At 36.1% G+C, this 19,625-nt stretch overlaps 3 protein-coding genes across 5 annotated transcripts in view; 1 reads left to right on the top strand and 2 right to left on the bottom strand.

Moving 5' to 3' along the window:
* The window catches only part of Hey (Hairy/E(spl)-related with YRPW motif), a 1,862-nt gene extending 927 nt beyond the window's left edge, over positions 1–935 (bottom strand). Inside the window, exons 1-2 of the mRNA XM_088047726.1 lie at positions 634–935; positions 323–540 (exon numbers count right to left, since the gene is read on the bottom strand). Of these exons, the coding sequence (XP_087903852.1) occupies positions 323–540; positions 634–791 (376 nt within the window). The 5' untranslated portion in view covers positions 792–935. The remainder of the gene's footprint in view (positions 1–322; positions 541–633) is intronic.
* Positions 1–14,316, top strand: part of Asph (Aspartyl beta-hydroxylase) — a 22,949-nt gene extending 8,633 nt beyond the window's left edge. Inside the window, exons 2-14 of one of the 3 annotated variants that reach the window (XM_088048159.1) lie at positions 10,049–10,270; positions 10,397–10,591; positions 10,639–11,243; positions 11,291–11,339; positions 11,423–11,497; positions 11,687–11,806; positions 11,854–12,222; positions 12,327–12,475; positions 12,852–13,086; positions 13,133–13,238; positions 13,284–13,518; positions 13,574–14,058; positions 14,114–14,316. In XM_088048159.1, coding sequence (XP_087904285.1) covers positions 10,219–10,270; positions 10,397–10,591; positions 10,639–11,243; positions 11,291–11,339; positions 11,423–11,497; positions 11,687–11,806; positions 11,854–12,222; positions 12,327–12,475; positions 12,852–13,086; positions 13,133–13,238; positions 13,284–13,518; positions 13,574–14,058; positions 14,114–14,264 — 2,826 coding nt within the window. In that variant the 5' untranslated portion in view covers positions 10,049–10,218 and the 3' untranslated portion in view covers positions 14,265–14,316. Of the gene's footprint in view, positions 1–10,048; positions 10,271–10,396; positions 10,592–10,638; positions 11,244–11,290; positions 11,340–11,422; positions 11,498–11,686; positions 11,807–11,853; positions 12,223–12,326; positions 12,476–12,851; positions 13,087–13,132; positions 13,239–13,283; positions 13,519–13,565; positions 14,059–14,113 lie in introns of those variants that run through there. The other 2 variants (XM_088048160.1, XM_088048161.1) reach the window with 2 other exon arrangements.
* On the bottom strand, positions 14,299–19,625 carry TppII (Tripeptidyl-peptidase II). Its single transcript, XM_088048158.1, has 14 exons — positions 19,538–19,625; positions 19,207–19,381; positions 19,031–19,159; positions 18,794–18,983; positions 18,185–18,490; positions 17,893–18,136; positions 17,651–17,847; positions 16,419–17,604; positions 16,137–16,371; positions 15,769–16,013; positions 15,502–15,728; positions 15,183–15,456; positions 14,975–15,137; positions 14,299–14,918 (listed from the first exon to the last, which is right to left on the bottom strand). Exons 2-14 carry the CDS (start codon positions 19,369–19,371, stop codon positions 14,694–14,696), a joined length of 3,786 nt encoding a protein of 1,261 aa, XP_087904284.1. The 5' UTR covers positions 19,372–19,381; positions 19,538–19,625; the 3' UTR covers positions 14,299–14,693.

Below are 19,625 nucleotides of genomic sequence, written 5' to 3'. Positions count from 1 at the left end.
TATTATATTTCATAATCGGAGTTTAGACCAAACAAAAATAAACCTGTTGCAAGTTATCTATCATCAAAGGTATTATTCCCACGGGTCTTAAACAGTAGTGGCGCTCCAGCTGTTCGCACTTTCCCACGCCGCGGTCAACCCTTCATTCCCTTGCTAGGTGCTTCTAGTCCCACACACTACTGAATTATGAATGAGGGCTAATAAAAACCCCTAATTTTTCTGATCTTGTCTGTTCTGATTCACAATTTTACATGACTAAGATCGGACTTGCAACGTGCTGTGAAATAGATTTACGTTGCTGTCAGAATGAAAAATGACTTACCTTTAGCATGTATCATTTTTAAATGATCTACTGTCATTTGGAGAATTTCGGCTTTCTCGAGTTTCGCAGATCCTTGTTTTTCGAAGGCACTTGGCACAAGGCGTTTGAGCTCCGACAATGACATGTTGATGCGGTCACGTCGCTTTTTTTCTATAACACCTCTTCGCTTCTTGCGGGATAACATTTGGCAACTATCCGCGTCGCCGGGAGAAGTGCATCTAGAAAAAAGACAAAAATAGTAAATACAAGAAAAGGTGACCTGGAGGATCTCCTAGTGCCGAAGTAGCAGGAATTAAGAAATCTGTACTTACTGTTCCTTGGAGGACTCCTCAGAGAAGACGTCGTCACAATCATCACTTTCCGACAGAGGTCTCTTCACAGGCCGAGCAACCGGCGCCCAAGAAGTATTGGGATTGTTGGGAGAGTAACCCCAATGAAGCGGAGTATTTTGAGACAACGTGTGATCCATAATTGTTTCTAAACTCACTATCACCACCTTAATTCAAAGTTGACACTTGTAGCTAAGACAGTTGCGGAAGCGGACGCGTGTCGGACGTCTGTCAAACCATATTCGCGCGTGTACAACCCGCCGTCAAATGTGTCTTGCCCTGTTGATCTGACGGCTGCCCTAGCGACGTTCGGCCACGTTTTCGCCCCACTACTATCCCCACCAAAAGCACCAGCTACACGCGACTGCTACCCTCTTCCTTAGCAGTATACAGCACCCCCATGTTGTATCTTCGTCTGAAGATTCATTGATGGGAAGCTTGAGCTTCTGGAGATTGAGATTATTGCGATCAGCGATTGATTGCGGAGGGAAGATTAGATGAGGATGAAGTAATTTCGACGTTACGGCTTGTTAATTATCGTCAAGTGCGAACACGAGTGATAAAAAGCTACACGTTTTATAGAAAAAACGACAATAGAAACTTGATTTGATTTATTTGTCGCTTTTTAAGAAAAGGTGTTCTTTGGAGCTTTTATGACTTTATCAAAGCCGCTTTTAGCTCATAAAAAGAACATTTTATTAGGTTTTATGAAACATCTTAAAAAGGACGAAGTAAAGCCGATTAAGGTAATATTTTTTACCTCGAAAAATTCGAGTTGTTTTTGGGCTAAAAGAGTTAAAAAATCATTTATTCAAATTATGGATATAAATCATAGGATCTTGTAAGTTCCGAAGAGAATTTTTTTTTGTTTCAACCCTCCTAGACACAACACGTCAAAACCCCCCGATATATTAGAAATCAAGCCCACATTTCCCTTTTACCTGAAAGGGTGACTCTTCCGAATTCTCTTTCATCGGATGCGAGCACCACCCCGCAGATGCTCCTATTTTTACCAATAAGTACCGTTTAGGTTATTTGATACTAACATACTGTTAAAAATATGAATTATAAAGAAATAACTGTCTAACAACTTGAGATTTTTTTTGGATGATACGCGAAATCCCGTTACGATCCTTTGAAAGTAACACTCGGCAGATTTCCGCTTTCACCCTCAAGAAACGATTGCTTCCTGGGTTTTACTAAAAATGATACATTTATTTGGGAACCTAAACTAGATGGTCAGTCATTGTAAAAGCGAATCATTTTGACTCTACGATATAAATGTGATTAACAATAAGGTGGGGTGGCCCCTTTAAAGAGGGTAGAGTAGCACTAACCTATCGTGGGAAATGCTGTTTTCTGGTCGTCACACCACCGCCACGCGACTGGCAAAAGTATATTGTGCATCGTGTTACCAAGGGAAACTAGAATACAATACAATTGCCAAAGAAAACAACATTAGCATAATTAATTTTCGTGCAAGTGCAAGAAAATATTGGGCTCGGCAAGTGTGCCAAAAAGAACAAAGTTTTAGGGGAATGTTGGCGTATCCAACATTGCGGCACACGGCAACTTCATTTCATTTCTTAACATTTTTTTAACTCATTTTGAAGAGTTATACATGATTATTTATTTATTTACTTATTTTTTATTACGGAGAAAATTTCAAAAATCTGGTTTCAAAATCGAATTCGATCGATATCTAGTTTATTTACAAACTAGGGGTGTTCATTTTACGCAAAATTTCGACTGTGCGATATATTTACGTACGTTAATTAATAACCGAATTTAGAAGCGTTTAAAGTTTTGTATAGTTGATTTTTATTTTTCAAATTTTTAACTCTTGATATCTTTGAAACTACAACAGATAAAAAAAACGGCTTTCGCCATCGTTTTTCTCGCGATTTTTTGGCTAAGAAATCGTTCTTAGATTTTCATAAAGTCGAAAGTTGCAGTTTTTCAAAAAAATTAATAACTAAAACTATGCCAAATTTCTGATATCGATTTCTTGCTTGTTTGTCAGAGTTAACTTAAGTTATTATACATCAGTGTACGCAGAATTTTACGCAGATCCCAAATCTGGGATTTAAATTTAGATCCGACAACAGATAACTGAGTTATGGCCGATCAAAGTTTCGGAAAGTTGATTTTCATTTTTTCTCATTTTTCGTAATTTTTAAAGTTAAATATCTCGGAAACTATTTGAGATATTGAGATGCGGTTTGTGCCATTCTTTTTCCCGGCTCATTTTACGTTAGAAAATGTTCTCAAAAGCCCAAAATTCGATAGTCGAATTTTCGCGAAAAAAAATTGCGACTCAAACGATGAAAATTTTTCATTTTTTTTATTTTTGGCCATAACTCGTAAACTATTTGTCCGATAGATCTTAAATTTGGCTAGTAGATAGATTTTGAGCTCCTCTTTCGACCGATGTATAATTCAATGCTATTAAACGTCATTTTCATTCTGAAAACATTGATTGAAAATTACCCTAAAATGATGTTTTCAAAACAGTTTTGGCCAATTCCTCGTTTATTTATTAAGCAAACTCAACAAATTTGGGTCTCATTTTACGCAGAATTTTACGCTGAATTCAAAAACATGATAATTGTTTAATATTTGTCAATAAATAACCGAGTTATGGCCGTTTGAAATTTTGGGTTGTCGCCAGAGGGCCAAATTTTTGAAGGTTCAAAACAATTCGTGCTCGATATCTCGGAAACTAAATCAAATATTGAGATGCGGTTTGCGCCATCGTTTTTCTCGCAATTTTTTACATAAGAAATAATCCTTAGATTTTCGAAAAGTCAAAAGTTGCAGTTTTTCAAAAAAATTAATGACTAAAACTATGCCAAATTTCTGATATCGATATCTCGCTTATTTTTTAGAGTAAACTTAAGTTATTGTACATCAGTGTACGCAGAATTTCACGCAGATTTCAAATCTGGGATTTAAATTCAGATCCGACAACAGATAACTGAGTTATGGCCGATCAAAGTTTCGGAAAGTTGATTTTCATTTTTTCTCATTTTTCGTAATTTTTAAAGTTAAATATCTCGGAAACTATTTGAGATATTGAGATGCGGTTTGTGCCATTCTTTTTCCCGGCTCATTTTACGTTAGAAAATGTTCTCAAAAGCCCAAAATTCGATAGTCGATTTTTCGCGAAAAAAAATTGCGACTCAAACGATGAAAATTTTTCATTTTTTTTATTTTTGGCCATAACTCGTAAACTATTTGTCCGATAGATCTCAAATTTGGCCAGTAGATAGATTTTGAGCTCCTCTTTCGACCGATGTATAATTCAATGCTATTAAACGTCATTTTCATTCTGAAAACATTGATTGAAAATTACCCTAAAATGATGTTTTCAAAACAGTTTTGGCCAATTCCTCGTTTATTTATTAAGCAAACTCAACAAATTTGGGTCTCATTTTACGCAGAATTTTACGCTGAATTCAAAAACATGATAATTGTTTAATATTTGTTAATAAATAACCGAGTTATGGCCGTTTGAAATTTTGGGTTGTCGCCAGAGGGCCAAATTTTTGAAGGTTCAAAACAATTCGTGCTCGATATCTCGGAAACTAAATCAAATATTGAGATGCGGTTTGCGCCATCGTTTTTCTCGCAATTTTTTACATAAGAAATAATCCTTAGATTTTCGAAAAGTCAAAAGTTGCAGTTTTTCAAAAAAATTAATGACTAAAACTATGCCAAATTTCTGATATCGATATCTCGCTTATTTTTTAGAGTAAACTTAAGTTATTGTACATCAGTGTACGCAGAATTTCACGCAGATTTCAAATCTGGGATTTAAATTCAGATCCGACAACAGATAACTGAGTTATGGCCGATCAAAGTTTCGGAAAATTGATTTTCATTTTTTCTCATTTTTCGTAATTTTTAAAGTTAAATATCTCGGAAACTATTTGAGATATTGAGATGCGGTTTGCGCCATTCTTTTTCCCGGCTCATTTTACATTAGAAAATGTTCTCAAAAGCCCAAAATTCGATAGTCGATTTTTCGCGAAAAAAAATTGCGACTCAAACGATGAAAATTTTTCATTTTTTTTATTTTTGGCCATAACTCGTAAACTATTTGTCCGATAGATCTCAAATTTGGCCAGTAGATAGATTTTGAGCTCCTCTTTCGACCGATGTATAATTCAATGCTATTAAACGTCATTTTCATTCTGAAAACATTGATTGAAAATTACCCTAAAATGATGTTTTCAAAACAGTTTTGGCCAATTCCTCGTTTATTTATTAAGCAAACTCAACAAATTTGGGTCTCATTTTACGCAGAATTTTACGCTGAATTCAAAAACATGATAATTGTTTAATATTTGTTAATAAATAACCGAGTTATGGCCGTTTGAAATTTTGGGTTGTCGCCAGAGGGCCAAATTTTTGAAGGTTCAAAACAATTCGTGCTCGATATCTCGGAAACTAAATCAAATATTGAGATGCGGTTTGCGCCATCGTTTTTCTCGCAATTTTTTACATAAGAAATAATCCTTAGATTTTCGAAAAGTCAAAAGTTGCAGTTTTTCAAAAAAATTAATGACTAAAACTATGCCAAATTTCTGATATCGATATCTCGCTTATTTTTTAGAGTAAACTTAAGTTATTGTACATCAGTGTACGCAGAATTTCACGCAGATTTCAAATCTGGGATTTAAATTCAGATCCGACAACAGATAACTGAGTTATGGCCGATCAAAGTTTCGGAAAGTTGATTTTCATTTTTTCTCATTTTTCGTAATTTTTAAAGTTAAATATCTCGGAAACTATTTGAGATATTGAGATGCGGTTTGTGCCATTCTTTTTCCCGGCTCATTTTACGTTAGAAAATGTTCTCAAAAGCCCAAAATTCGATAGTCGATTTTTCGCGAAAAAAAATTGCGACTCAAACGATGAAAATTTTTCATTTTTTTTATTTTTGGCCATAACTCGTAAACTATTTGTCCGATAGATCTCAAATTTGGCCAGTAGATAGATTTTGAGCTCCTCTTTCGACCGATGTATAATTCAATGCTATTAAACGTCATTTTCATTCTGAAAACATTGATTGAAAATTACCCTAAAATGATGTTTTCAAAACAGTTTTGGCCAATTCCTCGTTTATTTATTAAGCAAACTCAACAAATTTGGGTCTCATTTTACGCAGAATTTTACGCTGAATTCAAAAACATGATAATTGTTTAATATTTGTTAATAAATAACCGAGTTATGGCCGTTTGAAATTTTGGGTTGTCGCCAGAGGGCCAAATTTTTGAAGGTTCAAAACAATTCGTGCTCGATATCTCGGAAACTAAATCAAATATTGAGATGCGGTTTGCGCCATCGTTTTTCTCGCAATTTTTTACATAAGAAATAATCCTTAGATTTTCGAAAAGTCAAAAGTTGCAGTTTTTCAAAAAAATTAATGACTAAAACTATGCCAAATTTCTGATATCGATATCTCGCTTATTTTTTAGAGTAAACTTAAGTTATTGTACATCAGTGTACGCAGAATTTCACGCAGATTTCAAATCTGGGATTTAAATTCAGATCCGACAACAGATAACTGAGTTATGGCCGATCAAAGTTTCGGAAAATTGATTTTCATTTTTTCTCATTTTTCGTAATTTTTAAAGTTAAATATCTCGGAAACTATTTGAGATATTGAGATGCGGTTTGCGCCATTCTTTTTCCCGGCTCATTTTACATTAGAAAATGTTCTCAAAAGCCCAAAATTCGATAGTCGATTTTTCGCGAAAAAAAATTGCGACTCAAACGATGAAAATTTTTCATTTTTTTTATTTTTGGCCATAACTCGTAAACTATTTGTCCGATAGATCTCAAATTTGGCCAGTAGATAGATTTTGAGCTCCTCTTTCGACCGATGTATAATTCAATGCTATTAAACGTCATTTTCATTCTGAAAACATTGATTGAAAATTACCCTAAAATGATGTTTTCAAAACAACTTTGGCCAATTCCTCGTTTATTTATTAAGCAAACTCATCAAATTTGGGTCTCATTTTACGCAGAATTTTACGCTGAATTCAAAAACATGATAATTTCTTAATATTTGTCAATAAATAACCGAGTTATGGCCGTTTGAAATTTTGGGTTGTCGCCAGAGGGCCAAATTTTTGAAGGTTCAAAACAATTCGTGCTCGATATCTCGGAAACTAAATCAAATATTGAGATGCGGTTTGCGCCATCGTTTTTTTCGCAATTTTTTACATAATAAATATTGTTTAGATTTTCGAAAAGTCAAAAGTTGCAGTTTTTCAAAAAAATTAATGACTAAAACTATGCCAAATTTCTGATATCGATATCTCGCTTATTTTTTAGAGTAAACTTAAGTTATTGTACATCAGTGTACGCAGAATTTCACGCAGATTTCAAATCTGGGATTTAAATTCAGATCCGACAACAGATAACTGAGTTATGGCCGATCAAAGTTTCGGAAAATTGATTTTCATTTTTTCTCATTTTTCGTAATTTTTAAAGTTAAATATCTCGGAAACTATTTGAGATATTGAGATGCGGTTTGCGCCATTCTTTTTCCCGGCTCATTTTACATTAGAAAATGTTCTCAAAAGCCCAAAATTCGATAGTCGATTTTTCGCGAAAAAAAATTGCGACTCAAACGATGAAAATTTTTCATTTTTTTTATTTTTGGCCATAACTCGTAAACTATTTGTCCGATAGATCTCAAATTTGGCCAGTAGATAGATTTTGAGCTCCTCTTTCGACCGATGTATAATTCAATGCTATTAAACGTCATTTTCATTCTGAAAACATTGATTGAAAATTACCCTAAAATGATGTTTTCAAAACAGTTTTGGCCAATTCCTCGTTTATTTATTAAGCAAACTCAACAAGTTTGGGTCTCATTTTACGCAGAATTTTACGCTGAATTCAAAAACATGATAATTGTTTAATATTTGTTAATAAATAACCGAGTTATGGCCGTTTGAAATTTTGGGTTGTCGCCAGAGGGCCAAATTTTTGAAGGTTCAAAACAATTCGTGCTCGATATCTCGGAAACTAAATCAAATATTGAGATGCGGTTTGCGCCATCGTTTTTCTCGCAATTTTTTACATAAGAAATAATCCTTAGATTTTCGAAAAGTCAAAAGTTGCAGTTTTTCAAAAAAATTAATGACTAAAACTATGCCAAATTTCTGATATCGATATCTCGCTTATTTTTTAGAGTAAACTTAAGTTATTGTACATCAGTGTACGCAGAATTTCACGCAGATTTCAAATCTGGGATTTAAATTCAGATCCGACAACAGATAACTGAGTTATGGCCGATCAAAGTTTCGGAAAGTTGATTTTCATTTTTTCTCATTTTTCGTAATTTTTAAAGTTAAATATCTCGGAAACTATTTGAGATATTGAGATGCGGTTTGTGCCATTCTTTTTCCCGGCTCATTTTACGTTAGAAAATGTTCTCAAAAGCCCAAAATTCGATAGTCGATTTTTCGCGAAAAAAAATTGCGACTCAAACGATGAAAATTTTTCATTTTTTTTATTTTTGGCCATAACTCGTAAACTATTTGTCCGATAGATCTCAAATTTGGCCAGTAGATAGATTTTGAGCTCCTCTTTCGACCGATGTATAATTCAATGCTATTAAACGTTGTTTTCATTCTGAAAACATTGATTGAAAATTACCCTAAAATGATGTTTTCAAAACAACTTTGGCCAATTCCTCGTTTATTTATTAAGCAAACTCATCAAATTTGGGTCTCATTTTACGCAGAATTTTACGCTGAATTCAAAAACATGATAATTTCTTAATATTTGTCAATAAATAACCGAGTTATGGCCGTTTGAAATTTTGGGTTGTCGCCAGAGGGCCAAATTTTTGAAGGTTCAAAACAATTCGTGCTCGATATCTCGGAAACTAAATCAAATATTGAGATGCGGTTTGCGCCATCGTTTTTTTCGCAATTTTTTACATAATAAATATTGTTTAGATTTTCGAAAAGTCAAAAGTTGCAGTTTTTCAAAAAAATTAATGACTAAAACTATGCCAAATTTCTGATATCGATATCTCGCTTATTTTTTAGAGTAAACTTAAGTTATTGTACATCAGTGTACGCAGAATTTCACGCAGATTTCAAATCTGGGATTTAAATTCAGATCCGACAACAGATAACTGAGTTATGGCCGATCAAAGTTTCGGAAAGTTGATTTTCATTTTTTCTCATTTTTCGTAATTTTTAAAGTTAAATATCTCGGAAACTATTTGAGATATTGAGATGCGGTTTGTGCCATTCTTTTTCCCGGCTCATTTTACGTTAGAAAATGTTCTCAAAAGCCCAAAATTCGATAGTCGATTTTTCGCGAAAAAAAATTGCGACTCAAACGATGAAAATTTTTCATTTTTTATATTTTTGGCCATAACTCGTAAACTATTTGTCCGATAGATCTCAAATTTGGCCAGTAGATAGATTTTGAGCTCCTCTTTCGACCGATGTATAATTCAATGCTATTAAACGTCATTTTCATTCTGAAAACATTGATTGAAAATTACCCTAAAATGATGTTTTCAAAACAGTTTTGGCCAATTCCTCGTTTATTTATTAAGCAAACTCAACAAATTTGGGTCTCATGTTACGCAGAATTTTACGCTGAATTCAAAAACATGATAATTGTTTAATATTTGTCAATAAATAACCGAGTTATGGCCGTTTGAAATTTTGGGTTGTCGCCAGAGGGCCAAATTTTTGAAGGTTCAAAACAATTCGTGCTCGATATCTCGGAAACTAAATCAGATATTGAGATGCGGTTGGCGCCATCGTTTTTCTCGCAATTTTTTACATAGGAAATAATCCTTAGATTTTTGAAAAGTCAAAAGTTGCAGTTTTTCAAAAAAATTAATGACGAAAACTATGCCAAACTTCTGATATCGACATCTGGGTTATTTTGTGGAGGAAACTTGCGTTTTCAAAACTGTTAGATTTCACATACATCAATAAATTATTAGAAGTGTTGAAATTTGCGGATAGTGAATGGAACTAAATTTCGACATAAATTTACAGAACAATCTTAAACCATTAGTGCTCATTTTAAAACAATGCAAAGTTATAGGATTTTTTAAATACAAGATTTATCCAAGTGCGATTTTTGAAAAAAAAACATAATTTCAATTAACCGTGCATTTCAATTATCCGGGCGTCGCGTCGTTCGGTCGCCGCCTGCCCGGATAATCGAAGTCGTAGTGTAACCTTATTATACTTTTGTTTTGGAAATGGGGTCCAAAACCCAATTTTTGTAATAATTACAAAAAATATTTTTATCATTTTGGCGGTTAATATGAAATTATTTCAGGACCTTGTGGTCCGCAGTGCGCAATATTGTGTTAAACTAAATTAACTTATTTTAGGTGTAATCGGAACTTGTCGTGGACTCCCGACGTCGTTTTTTGGATCTAAATAAAACTCATACGTTTCTCTGCTTATCGCATGGTCAAAATACCCCTCTAAAATAACGCAATTCAAGCAAAAGTTTTTATGGTGGTGTTGTATAGACTCTGAATAATAAACCCGACCTAAAATGTCGGGCGATGTACAACCAAGAAAACGTAAAGATAAAAAGAGAAAGAAAGGTAAGATACATCGCACGAATATTTTTAGATTCTCTATTCTAAATACGCTAAACGTCTATTTTTAATTAGAAAGAATTCACATGGTTTGAATTAATTTCATGCTTATTATCTGTGTACATTTTTTAGAAGACAGTACAGAGCACGTGCCGATTCAACCGCAACCAGCATCCAGCGTCCAAAATGAAGATATTAATATTCATGTCCATAAAGATGAAGGAACAGGTGGTGGAATATGTGCTAAGATCATTTTCTTCATTTTATTTTTAATCCTTGCGGTTTTGGTTGGTTTGATTATAACGGAACATCGAGGCTTAACAGATTGTAAGTTATTCTTCAGAGTTTCGTATTATAATTCAAGATATTCGCAGTGGACACAGCGGAACAAGAATCACGATTTTCACATTTATTTGAAGGCTGGATTGATAATAGCATAGGTCACGACGAACATGAGGAAGAGGACCACTTAGCAATTTCTGGTGAAGATGAACATGGAGAAGAAGCTGATTCACATGAAGACCACGAAGATGAAGATGAAGGACACGACGAAGAAGAAGAAGAAGATGGACACGATGAAGAAGAAGAAGAAGACGGTCACGATGAAGAAGAAGAGGAGGCATCTGAGGAAGTAGCACAGACGGAAGAAGAAGAAGAGGAGGAAGAGGAAGAAGAGGTGGAAGCATCTGAGGAGGCTCCTCAAACGGAAGAAGAGGAAGAAGAAGAGGAGGACGAGCCAAATGTATCTGAAGTAGAAGAAGAAAACGAAGATGTAAGTGAGCTACAAGAAGCCGACGATGGCGACGAAGCTTCGGAAGAAGCCGCCGCAGACGAGGATGAAGAACAAACAGAACAGAGTGCAGAAACTGAAGACGAAGGTGATGAGGAAGCCAAAGATGGCGCTTCCGAAGAGGAAGTAGAAGATGCAGCCGCGTCTAAAGAAGTCAAAGAACAGGAAGAACAAAGCAAAGAAGACGAGGTAAAACTAAGCAATCAATTCATTAATTGTTAAAATATAAATTTCAGGAAGAACCAGCCGAAGAAGGTGACCAAGAAGAAGACGCGAATTCTAAAAGTAAGTACAATCTAAGTAGGAAACTGTTGGTTCTTTATTGTAAATCAGGAAATGCAAACTATTGAAACTACTGTATGTTACAGTGGTTGTAAAGATTGGCGTTGGCGTGGCTCTCTTGGTAGTAGCACACGTCGTTCTCGTTAGAAAGTGGAAGTCTGGTCAGTAATTGCATGCTCTAAGTGTTGTTCAAAATTTGTATGTTGTATATGCCTTTTGCTTTTATTCATCTTTGCACTAACCGTATTGCATTTCCTGGTATTAATTTTGTTATGTTGCGAATAATAGAGCAAGCAGCTTTGATTATACGTTCGAAAATATATGTTAACTTGTACAAAATTTTTATGAAGCGACTCCACCAACACAAAATGCTGGAGCCGAAGAATCACCAGACCTTTCAAGAAGAAACACTATTGTTGTTCCACCCTCTTTTCAAGAGGTACAACATGACATTCAAGGCGAGGAAGAAGGTATTTTCATCACCACAAGTTCCAAAAATAATGCAATCAAATTTAAGAATATTCAGACGAAGATGGAGAAGTTGAAAGTGAAGAAGAGCGACATGAAGAAGAAACGAAGCGAAGATATGGAGAACTTCGAACAACGTACGCGAGGTCTTTAACACCAGAAAGTGAAGGAGAGGATCAAAACAAGCCAGTGGAAGGCGAGGAAGAAGAGTACGAAGAGGAAGAAGTCGAGGAAGTTGAAGACGAAGAAGAGGAGGAGGAGGAAGAAGAAGAGGAAGAAGAAGAGTCAGAAACGGGAGAGTATGAAAAAGAAGAGGATGATGACGACTTGTTAAAAAGACTTGAAGCTAGATATGGAAAGTTACAAGGGGCGAGTCGGAAAGCAGAGGAAGAAGACGAACAGTTTTCTTCGTGGAAACGTAATTCTCGTATTTTCGTATTCTGTAGCTCTATTATTTCTTACAAAGAACCAACACTTTTTCGTGTTATAAACTGTACGTTTTGTTATTGTAGCTACTTTTAGGTATAAACGTCACGGGTGACAACGAGCCTGAGGAATCCGAGTCCGATAAACAATCCGATGCTGAAACGTACGAATACGAAAATATAACAAACAAAGAAGATTATAAAAGTAGAGAAAAAATCGATGAGGCTCAGGCAAACATTAAAAACGTAAGTATCGATTTTTATTACACCTACAATTTTTTTATCGTTGCATTTTTCTTTAGGAGTGATTATGGGAAAATTCCATTTATTATCTTTCCTAGCTATTGTTATGTTTTTGATCGTTTAATTTTGTAGATTTGTGTGTAATTAAAATTTATGCCGCCAATCGCCTTTTTTGGAGTGTTATGTAAAAATAAAGTGTTGTTTGTTATTGTTATTAATACAAATTGAAAATATTTTGGTACAATTACATTTTATCAACAATTTTTTATTCCGCACTAATTCCAACTATAAAAATTGTTGATAACTTTTAATCTACTAGCGAATATTAACTTTACTAACAGTTTGCTTTTGATTGATTTTGTCTTTTTTCTAATGTTAGAATACGGCTTACGCAATTAAGCTTTTTGATGTCCTCCTCCAAAACCATCCCTCTTCACCCCGAAGTCTGTACGGAAAAGCACAAGCTTTAGACGTACTCGCTGACAAGAAAAGAAGCAACGACATTTTACAAAAAGCCATCGCCACGTATTTGCAAATTTTGACTCTACAAAACGTGCCGGACGCATTATTCGAAATCGTTGCCGAACGGTGCATAAACCGGATGAGATTTATAGGTAAAATCTTTCAATTTCATCTCCACTTTCTGAAGAGTTATTTTAGGAAACTACAATAGAGCGATTGAAGTCCATCAGAAATTGATAGAACGTTTCCCTAACGTTGTCAAATATCAGAACCAATTAGTTGTGAGTTATTTGACGATGAACAGGTGAGTTCGATGGTTTTAAGGGTTGTTTTTAGTAACGTTTTGTAGGATTAACAAGGCTCGTGTGCTTTTACAAGAAATCCTGTCAAAGCACCCAAATGACGGTTTGGCGCTGGTGCATTACGGTTTTATTCTCAAAACCGTCGATAACAAACTCGCGCAATCAGCGTTTTATTTGAGAAAAGGCATTTCCACCCAAGCCCCCGGAGTTATAGATGGCCGTTTCTATTTTCATTTAGGAGACGCGTTATCACGTCTCGGAAAAACCGAAGACGCCATGAAGGTACTGTTAGCAACGTCTTTGTTTTTGATCACTGATTGCCAAATTAGACTTTCAGATTTACGAAGACGGTGTTAAACACAATCTCTTTTTGTCAAAATACCAGCGATCCCTCTACAACGTGGTGCGTTTAAAAGGCCAACCGTGGTGGCAAAAACAAGAAACTCCGTATTCAGACTTGTACTCCGCGTTGGAGGCCAACTGGGAAAAAATCCGGGATGAGGGAATTTCCGTTTTGAATAAAAACGGACAGTTTCAAAGTGAATCTGAGAATTTGAAAGACACAGGCGATTGGAAACAGTTCGAGCTGTTTGCAAGAGGACAGAAAAATATAAATAATTGTAAGAAATGTCCCTTTACTTGTCAGATTATTGAGAGCATACCTGCTGCGCGAGGCTGCAAACGGGGACAAACTAAATTCAGTGTGATACATCCAGGAACGCACGTGTGGCCTCATTGTGGACCAACTAACTGTAGGTTGAGGGTACATTTGGGTTTGAAGGTACCTTCACATACGTACATTCGGGTTGCCGACGAAATAAGGTAATTTAAACCGAATTTTTCTCGTTTTTTTTAATCGCAGTTTTTCTATTTACAGAAGCTGGGAAGAGGGGAAAATAATTATTTTCGACGATAGTTTTGAACATGAAGTTTGGCACAACGGAACATCGTTCAGACTCGTGCTTATAGTGGATGTGTGGCACCCGGAACTAACCTCCGTAGAAAGAAAAAGTTTATCACCAATTTGACATAATTTAAGGTTTTGTAAAAAAAATATACGAAACGTGTTGATTTCTTTTATTTACTAATTTAATTGATTCACTCCAACAGCACAGAAACATTGGATTATAAGACTTAATTTTCATTCTGATTTAGAAAAGAATAAGGCATGCACTTTTTACCATTCATTCGGAAAAAAATGTATATACAATATAAAGGCGATTGCAATTGGTAAACAAAACAATGACGGTTGTTCCAATCTTGTGGTTTTGAAAAAAAATTCTTCAAGGTTTACTCATGATGATTCCGGACAAAATAGATGTGTTGCTAACCCACAATAAGTTTGCACAAGATTAGGGCGACCATTTATAACAACTACCCGTAACTCAAAATAAAATATGCTAAATGCTTTTAATTACGTTGAAATACTTAACATTGCTTAGAATTACTTTAATTATTTAAAATGGTCGATACGATGCCGGGAACTTTGACGGGAGATTTCTCAACAAATGAGAAGCCAAATAGTCCCATTCATTCAACTTAACTAATTCTATTATTTTCTCTTCTAAGTCTTTACTGGGTCTTTCATCTTGCAGTCTAATGGTATATTTTAACAACCTTCCGTACTGTTTATGGACACGCGCGTGCCACAATAAGAAGTAGATAACGTACGAAGTGACCATCTGCAATTAAAAAACATAATAAACCTTAAAAACAAACAAGACAAAGTAGATTTTACCTTAGAGTCACTCGGATCGACAAACCGCACTAAGCTCTTCCAAATTTTTGAAATCGACTCCAAACTTTCGCTTTTTTCTTCTTCAAGAAGATGAAGTCGACACAAAGCGATGCCTTTCCGACATAAACTCTCTAAATAAACATTTTTCTTTTGATCCATTGAGCTAAAAGTACATAGTTAATATTAATTAAAAAAGAAAACCACCAACGTTTTAATTTTGGATGCATCAGGTCGCAAATCAGTCTTCATCGCCGTGAAAGCTAAAATGCTCTCATCGTTGATATTTTCAATAGCTTTATCACAAATCGTGACAATTTTAGCTTGTGCTTCCTTCGTGACTTGAGCGTTCTTTGCTGTTAAACTTGGGAACGCTCTCTTCACGTCTAGAGGATCCAGGACTTGGAGATAGGCAGTGTGAAGGGGCAGATGCTCGGGATATTCAGTTACGTATTCTTCATACAGTTTCTCAGCGGTAGTGTTGTCTAAAGTTATATGGTATTTTTAGAACCCCTAAAGAAAAAACTTACCCATCTTTGCCAAATATTGAGTTTTGACATCTCTCACTGCTTCTTTACACTCATCAAGTTTCGACTTGTCAGTATTAGCAGTGTTTCCATTCGACGCCTTCTTCGCGGAAGAATCAAACAGTACGTATTTGAATGGATGCGAATCTACTTTTTTCGCCAGATCGTCTTTAGAAAAAGTAATATAACCCGTCAGTAACTGAGCGGGATTATTAGATTTTGCTACAAACCTAAACAAACATTAAATGAAAATTTCACAGGGTTACGTACTTGTCCGCAGGCAGCGGTGCGATGTAAAAAGGCATTACTGTTGAATGCAGCCCATGCGTTAGAGTGGCTTTTTTACCAGAAATTACTGCTTGGGAATAACTGGCGTAGACGTCCAGATTTATGGCTGTACTAAGTTTTTGTTGCAGAAGAAGAGGAATTTCCGTGAGTTTGTCCAAGTATTCTTTTTTTTCGTGGCGCACGTGCAGACGGATGACATAATCGCCTTTTTCTAGTTTGATGGAATACTGGAAGTCAAATTATGTCATAAGGACAAAAAAAATGCAAGGAGCAAACATGACTTTTCACCCGAACTGATAAAAAATATTTGTTTCCTGACAAAATTCCGAAAACTTGGTTCTTTTAATTACCTTAGATGGGTAAGCATCGCCGCAACCTAAAAGCTGCTTATTGGCATCGAAAAGCAACCACAACTGCGACTCAAACTCCGACTCGTACAGAACGTCGCTCAATAGCGCCAAGTTTGGAGAAACTTCTGTGGCTTTAGTGAGGGTAAAGTTGTAAACTAAAACAACTTCATAAATCTGTCGATTGGGAGGTATAACATCTCTTGCAGTAAGGGGTGAAACTTTCCCTTCAGCCGGTCTGTAAAAAATTGCAAAATTAAAGAACCTCACAATGCGAAACGTTACTTCAAAATTTGGACGGAATTTTTTAAAGTGATGGATGGAAACGTTTCTTCTCCCTGTAACGAGGTAAGTTCTAGTGAATGGATACCATCAGCAGCATGCATGGTGATGGCCTCTTGGTTTCCTTTGATTCCATAGAACGAGATGGTGTAATCTAGTTTCATTTCACCTAAATTCGCCCAGTATTTCGCGATGACAACTTCTAGTACTGTGTTACTACGAACTTGAAACGCCATCGTTGCGTCAGCGCTTGAGTTAACAGTCAGAGCTTTGTTGCTCTCTAAAGTTTTGCAACTTTGCTTGGGCAACAAATGCATCGCGTGAACCACAAATCTACCGACAGACTGTAGATCTGATGATGACATCTTCAAAACTGCCCAAGTAGCAAAATGTGGTACGACATAAAAGTGTCGTTTTATTGTATTCGGTTTGAAAACGACCGAATTATACAAGACTGTATGCTTGGGCGTTGAAACTTCCAAAGGTTGTATTACTGTGACCGGTATCTTGAAAACAGGTCCTTTGGCGATACATGTGACATCAAACGCTTCAATGGACGTATTGTGGACTCCAACTGGTAGATCCGTTGGGTCGACTTTGACGGCGAAAATTCTGCTAGCATTCGACAGGTCTAAGTGTGTTGGACAACTAACATACGACGCGTTGCAAACTAAAGCTAGTTTCATATTAAACTTGATCTTTGTTTCTGGGTCTACGTTGTCAGCATCGAGAAAGACTGGTTCAACTGAGATGTTATAAGAACAAGAATGCGTGAATTTCGCTCGTAAATAAATTCCTTTTCCATTACACCCTCCACATCCAATATGGAAACGAATATTGCGCTCTTGCACATTGTGGTAATTCACTAAGAAGTCGAAACACTTATCAACTTGAAGTAAGCCGCTTCCTTGAGCAAACACTTCAACTCCTGGTAATACATTAGCTGTATTTTCTACAGCTCGCTTCACACTATATGGCGAGTACGGTAAATTCTGTTGGATCAGCCCTGATAGAAGAATACTAACAGCCCCAGCCACGTGAGGCGATGCCATTGATGTGCCGTTCATTAATTGAGAGTAACGGAGGGTGCAGTTAGGAACAGAAGTAACAGCGCCACCGGGGGCACAGACAGTGACGCCAGCGCCACCGTCTATGCATGGACCTCGAGATGACCACGTAAACGGCATCCCTTCAAAAAACGTTTAAAATCAATTTTTATTAATTTATCAATCTACCCGGTAGCTTTTGCCGCATGGAATAAGCAGCGACCATCATTTCAGGTGAAACGTAGGCTCCCACACCAATTATAGTCTCTTGACTGATGTCAGGTGGAGTTCCGATGGTGCTTAAAGCCGGACCGTGGTTACCAGCGGACGCTACCCAGACAACCCCATATTTATTCACTACTTCATTAATTAATTCTCCTATCCGTCTAAATTACAAGCGTTATAAATTAGTCAGTTTGTTTAAATCTTACCCAACGTCCGAAAAATGCGCGTGCTCGCCGTAACTCATATTGATGACATGAATCTTTTGATGTTTTGATAACTCCATTAATTTTATAATCGCTCTAACAAGTGCTGTGCCAGTTTCCATAGAGCCCAGTCTACCATCGCCTATTGTAAAAGACGCAATTTGGGCACCAGGGGCAACCCCACACTCTTCCGGATTATTGGGAAAATACGCTGATGCAATTGAAGCCACATGCGTACCGTGGCTTGCTAAAAATACAGCTATAACTCTACCGTACCATAAATACAAGAACATACAGCACAATCCAACTAATTCAAGAATATTTCCATTATCGTGAACATTCATACTGAAATTCAGATTATCCGAGGCGGTTAAAGGAGCATAATCGTGGGTAAGACTGTATTCGCCTAGAAGGGGACACTTGTCTAAATCTCCCTGTTCTGTGGTGTCCACACAACATTGCCATTTTTCACCGTCGTGAAACAGAACACAATCGAAAACGGGACCCACGTCGTGGAATTTTTTCTCGTGGTTTGTAAGGATCTCAAGTTTGGCCTCTAGATCCTCTTTTTGCAGTTTCTCGGAGTCGGAGAGGCTCGAACCTTGATTGATGCAATAAAAACATTATAAAACGGCTTACGCATGAATCAAAAAAGGCCGATAAGCAATGGTATAAAAAAGGGAATCAATTGAAACGTAAAAGGCTCGAGTTTAATTGAGCAGGTTTATAAACGGAAATCGATAAGGATTGCGATATTTTCGTGGAATAGCAGATATGTAATATGATTATGAAACGCATAATTATTTATAACTGCGATAAAAAGTATTAAAATGGTAATTAATTTCGAGCAATAGAACGTAAAAAGGCTCAAGATTAATAAAGGAACGCCAACAAAAAAACTAACTTGTGTGCTTGGCATCAAATTCAATTATCTGCCTGTTAGCCTCAGCCACAGCTTTCCTATGAAAGTCATCCCATTTTTTTTCTTTATATTCCGAAGTCATGCGCTCCTCCAGCCTCTCGGGATACAAATCAAAAGCATGTTTTACCCCAATTCTATAATTGTTAGTTGGGTTTTTCCAAGTTGAAGGTATCTACAATATGAAGTTAGAAAAAGTTCTGAGACACCAAGAAAAACAACCTTAAGCTTTCTACCGGTGATTCCAGTAATACACGAATCTGTAGGTTGTACAATAGTGGTGGTATTAACATCTCCACAGCCACTACAGTCAAATCTATGAATGACTTTGGTTTTTCCATCAGAAGTTTTCTGAAATAAATAAGTTATTTGGAGTTTTATTAAAAAATTATAGTTACCTGTAAACCAGGGGCACCAGGATCAACTCCTGAGTCAAAAATTGCAATTATTGTTCCTCTTCCATCATATTCTGGATATTTATTAAGAAATGAGACAACTGCTGTTTCTTTCTTGGGCAGTAAACCCCAAACGGGAAAATCAAGCTCAGTTGGTTGATCAGACATTGTTTAACACCTAAAGTTAAAAAAACATGCCTTATCATTCTTGGTAAAAATAGATTGTAAAGACAAGAGTTAATCTGGACAAATATAACCTAAAAGTTGGCTAAATTGAAAAGAAACTCACAACAAAATCAAGATAAAACGTAGAGATTTTCAAATTTACACTCACGTTTCCCTTCAGTTTCCCAACTTTTGATTTTTTGAGTGAAGATTCACACTTTCCCTAAAATTTTTTACCACCACGTACGTCACTGTTT

This window comes from Gnatocerus cornutus, chromosome 10, assembly GCF_029298725.1.
Source record: "Gnatocerus cornutus isolate USDA-ARS CGAHR chromosome 10, icGnaCorn1.1, whole genome shotgun sequence".
NCBI classification, from domain to species: domain Eukaryota; kingdom Metazoa; phylum Arthropoda; class Insecta; order Coleoptera; family Tenebrionidae; genus Gnatocerus; species Gnatocerus cornutus.
The sequence above is the reverse complement of the archived record's forward strand: the minus strand, read 5'-3'. Positions and strand labels throughout refer to the sequence as shown.

Bases quoted from the DNA above. Each gene is read 5' to 3' on its own strand.
- TppII (XM_088048158.1), bottom strand. From the start codon at position 19,371: ATGTCTGATCAACCAACTGAGCTTGATTTTCCCGTTTGGGGTTTACTG. The intron at 18,984-19,030 runs GTTGTTTTTCTT...TTCATATTGTAG, and splicing joins TCACCGGTAGAAAGCTTAAG to ATACCTTCAACTTGGAAAAA. The intron at 16,014-16,136 runs GTAATTAAAAGA...TTTGACTTCCAG, and splicing joins GCGATGCTTACCCATCTAAG to TATTCCATCAAACTAGAAAA.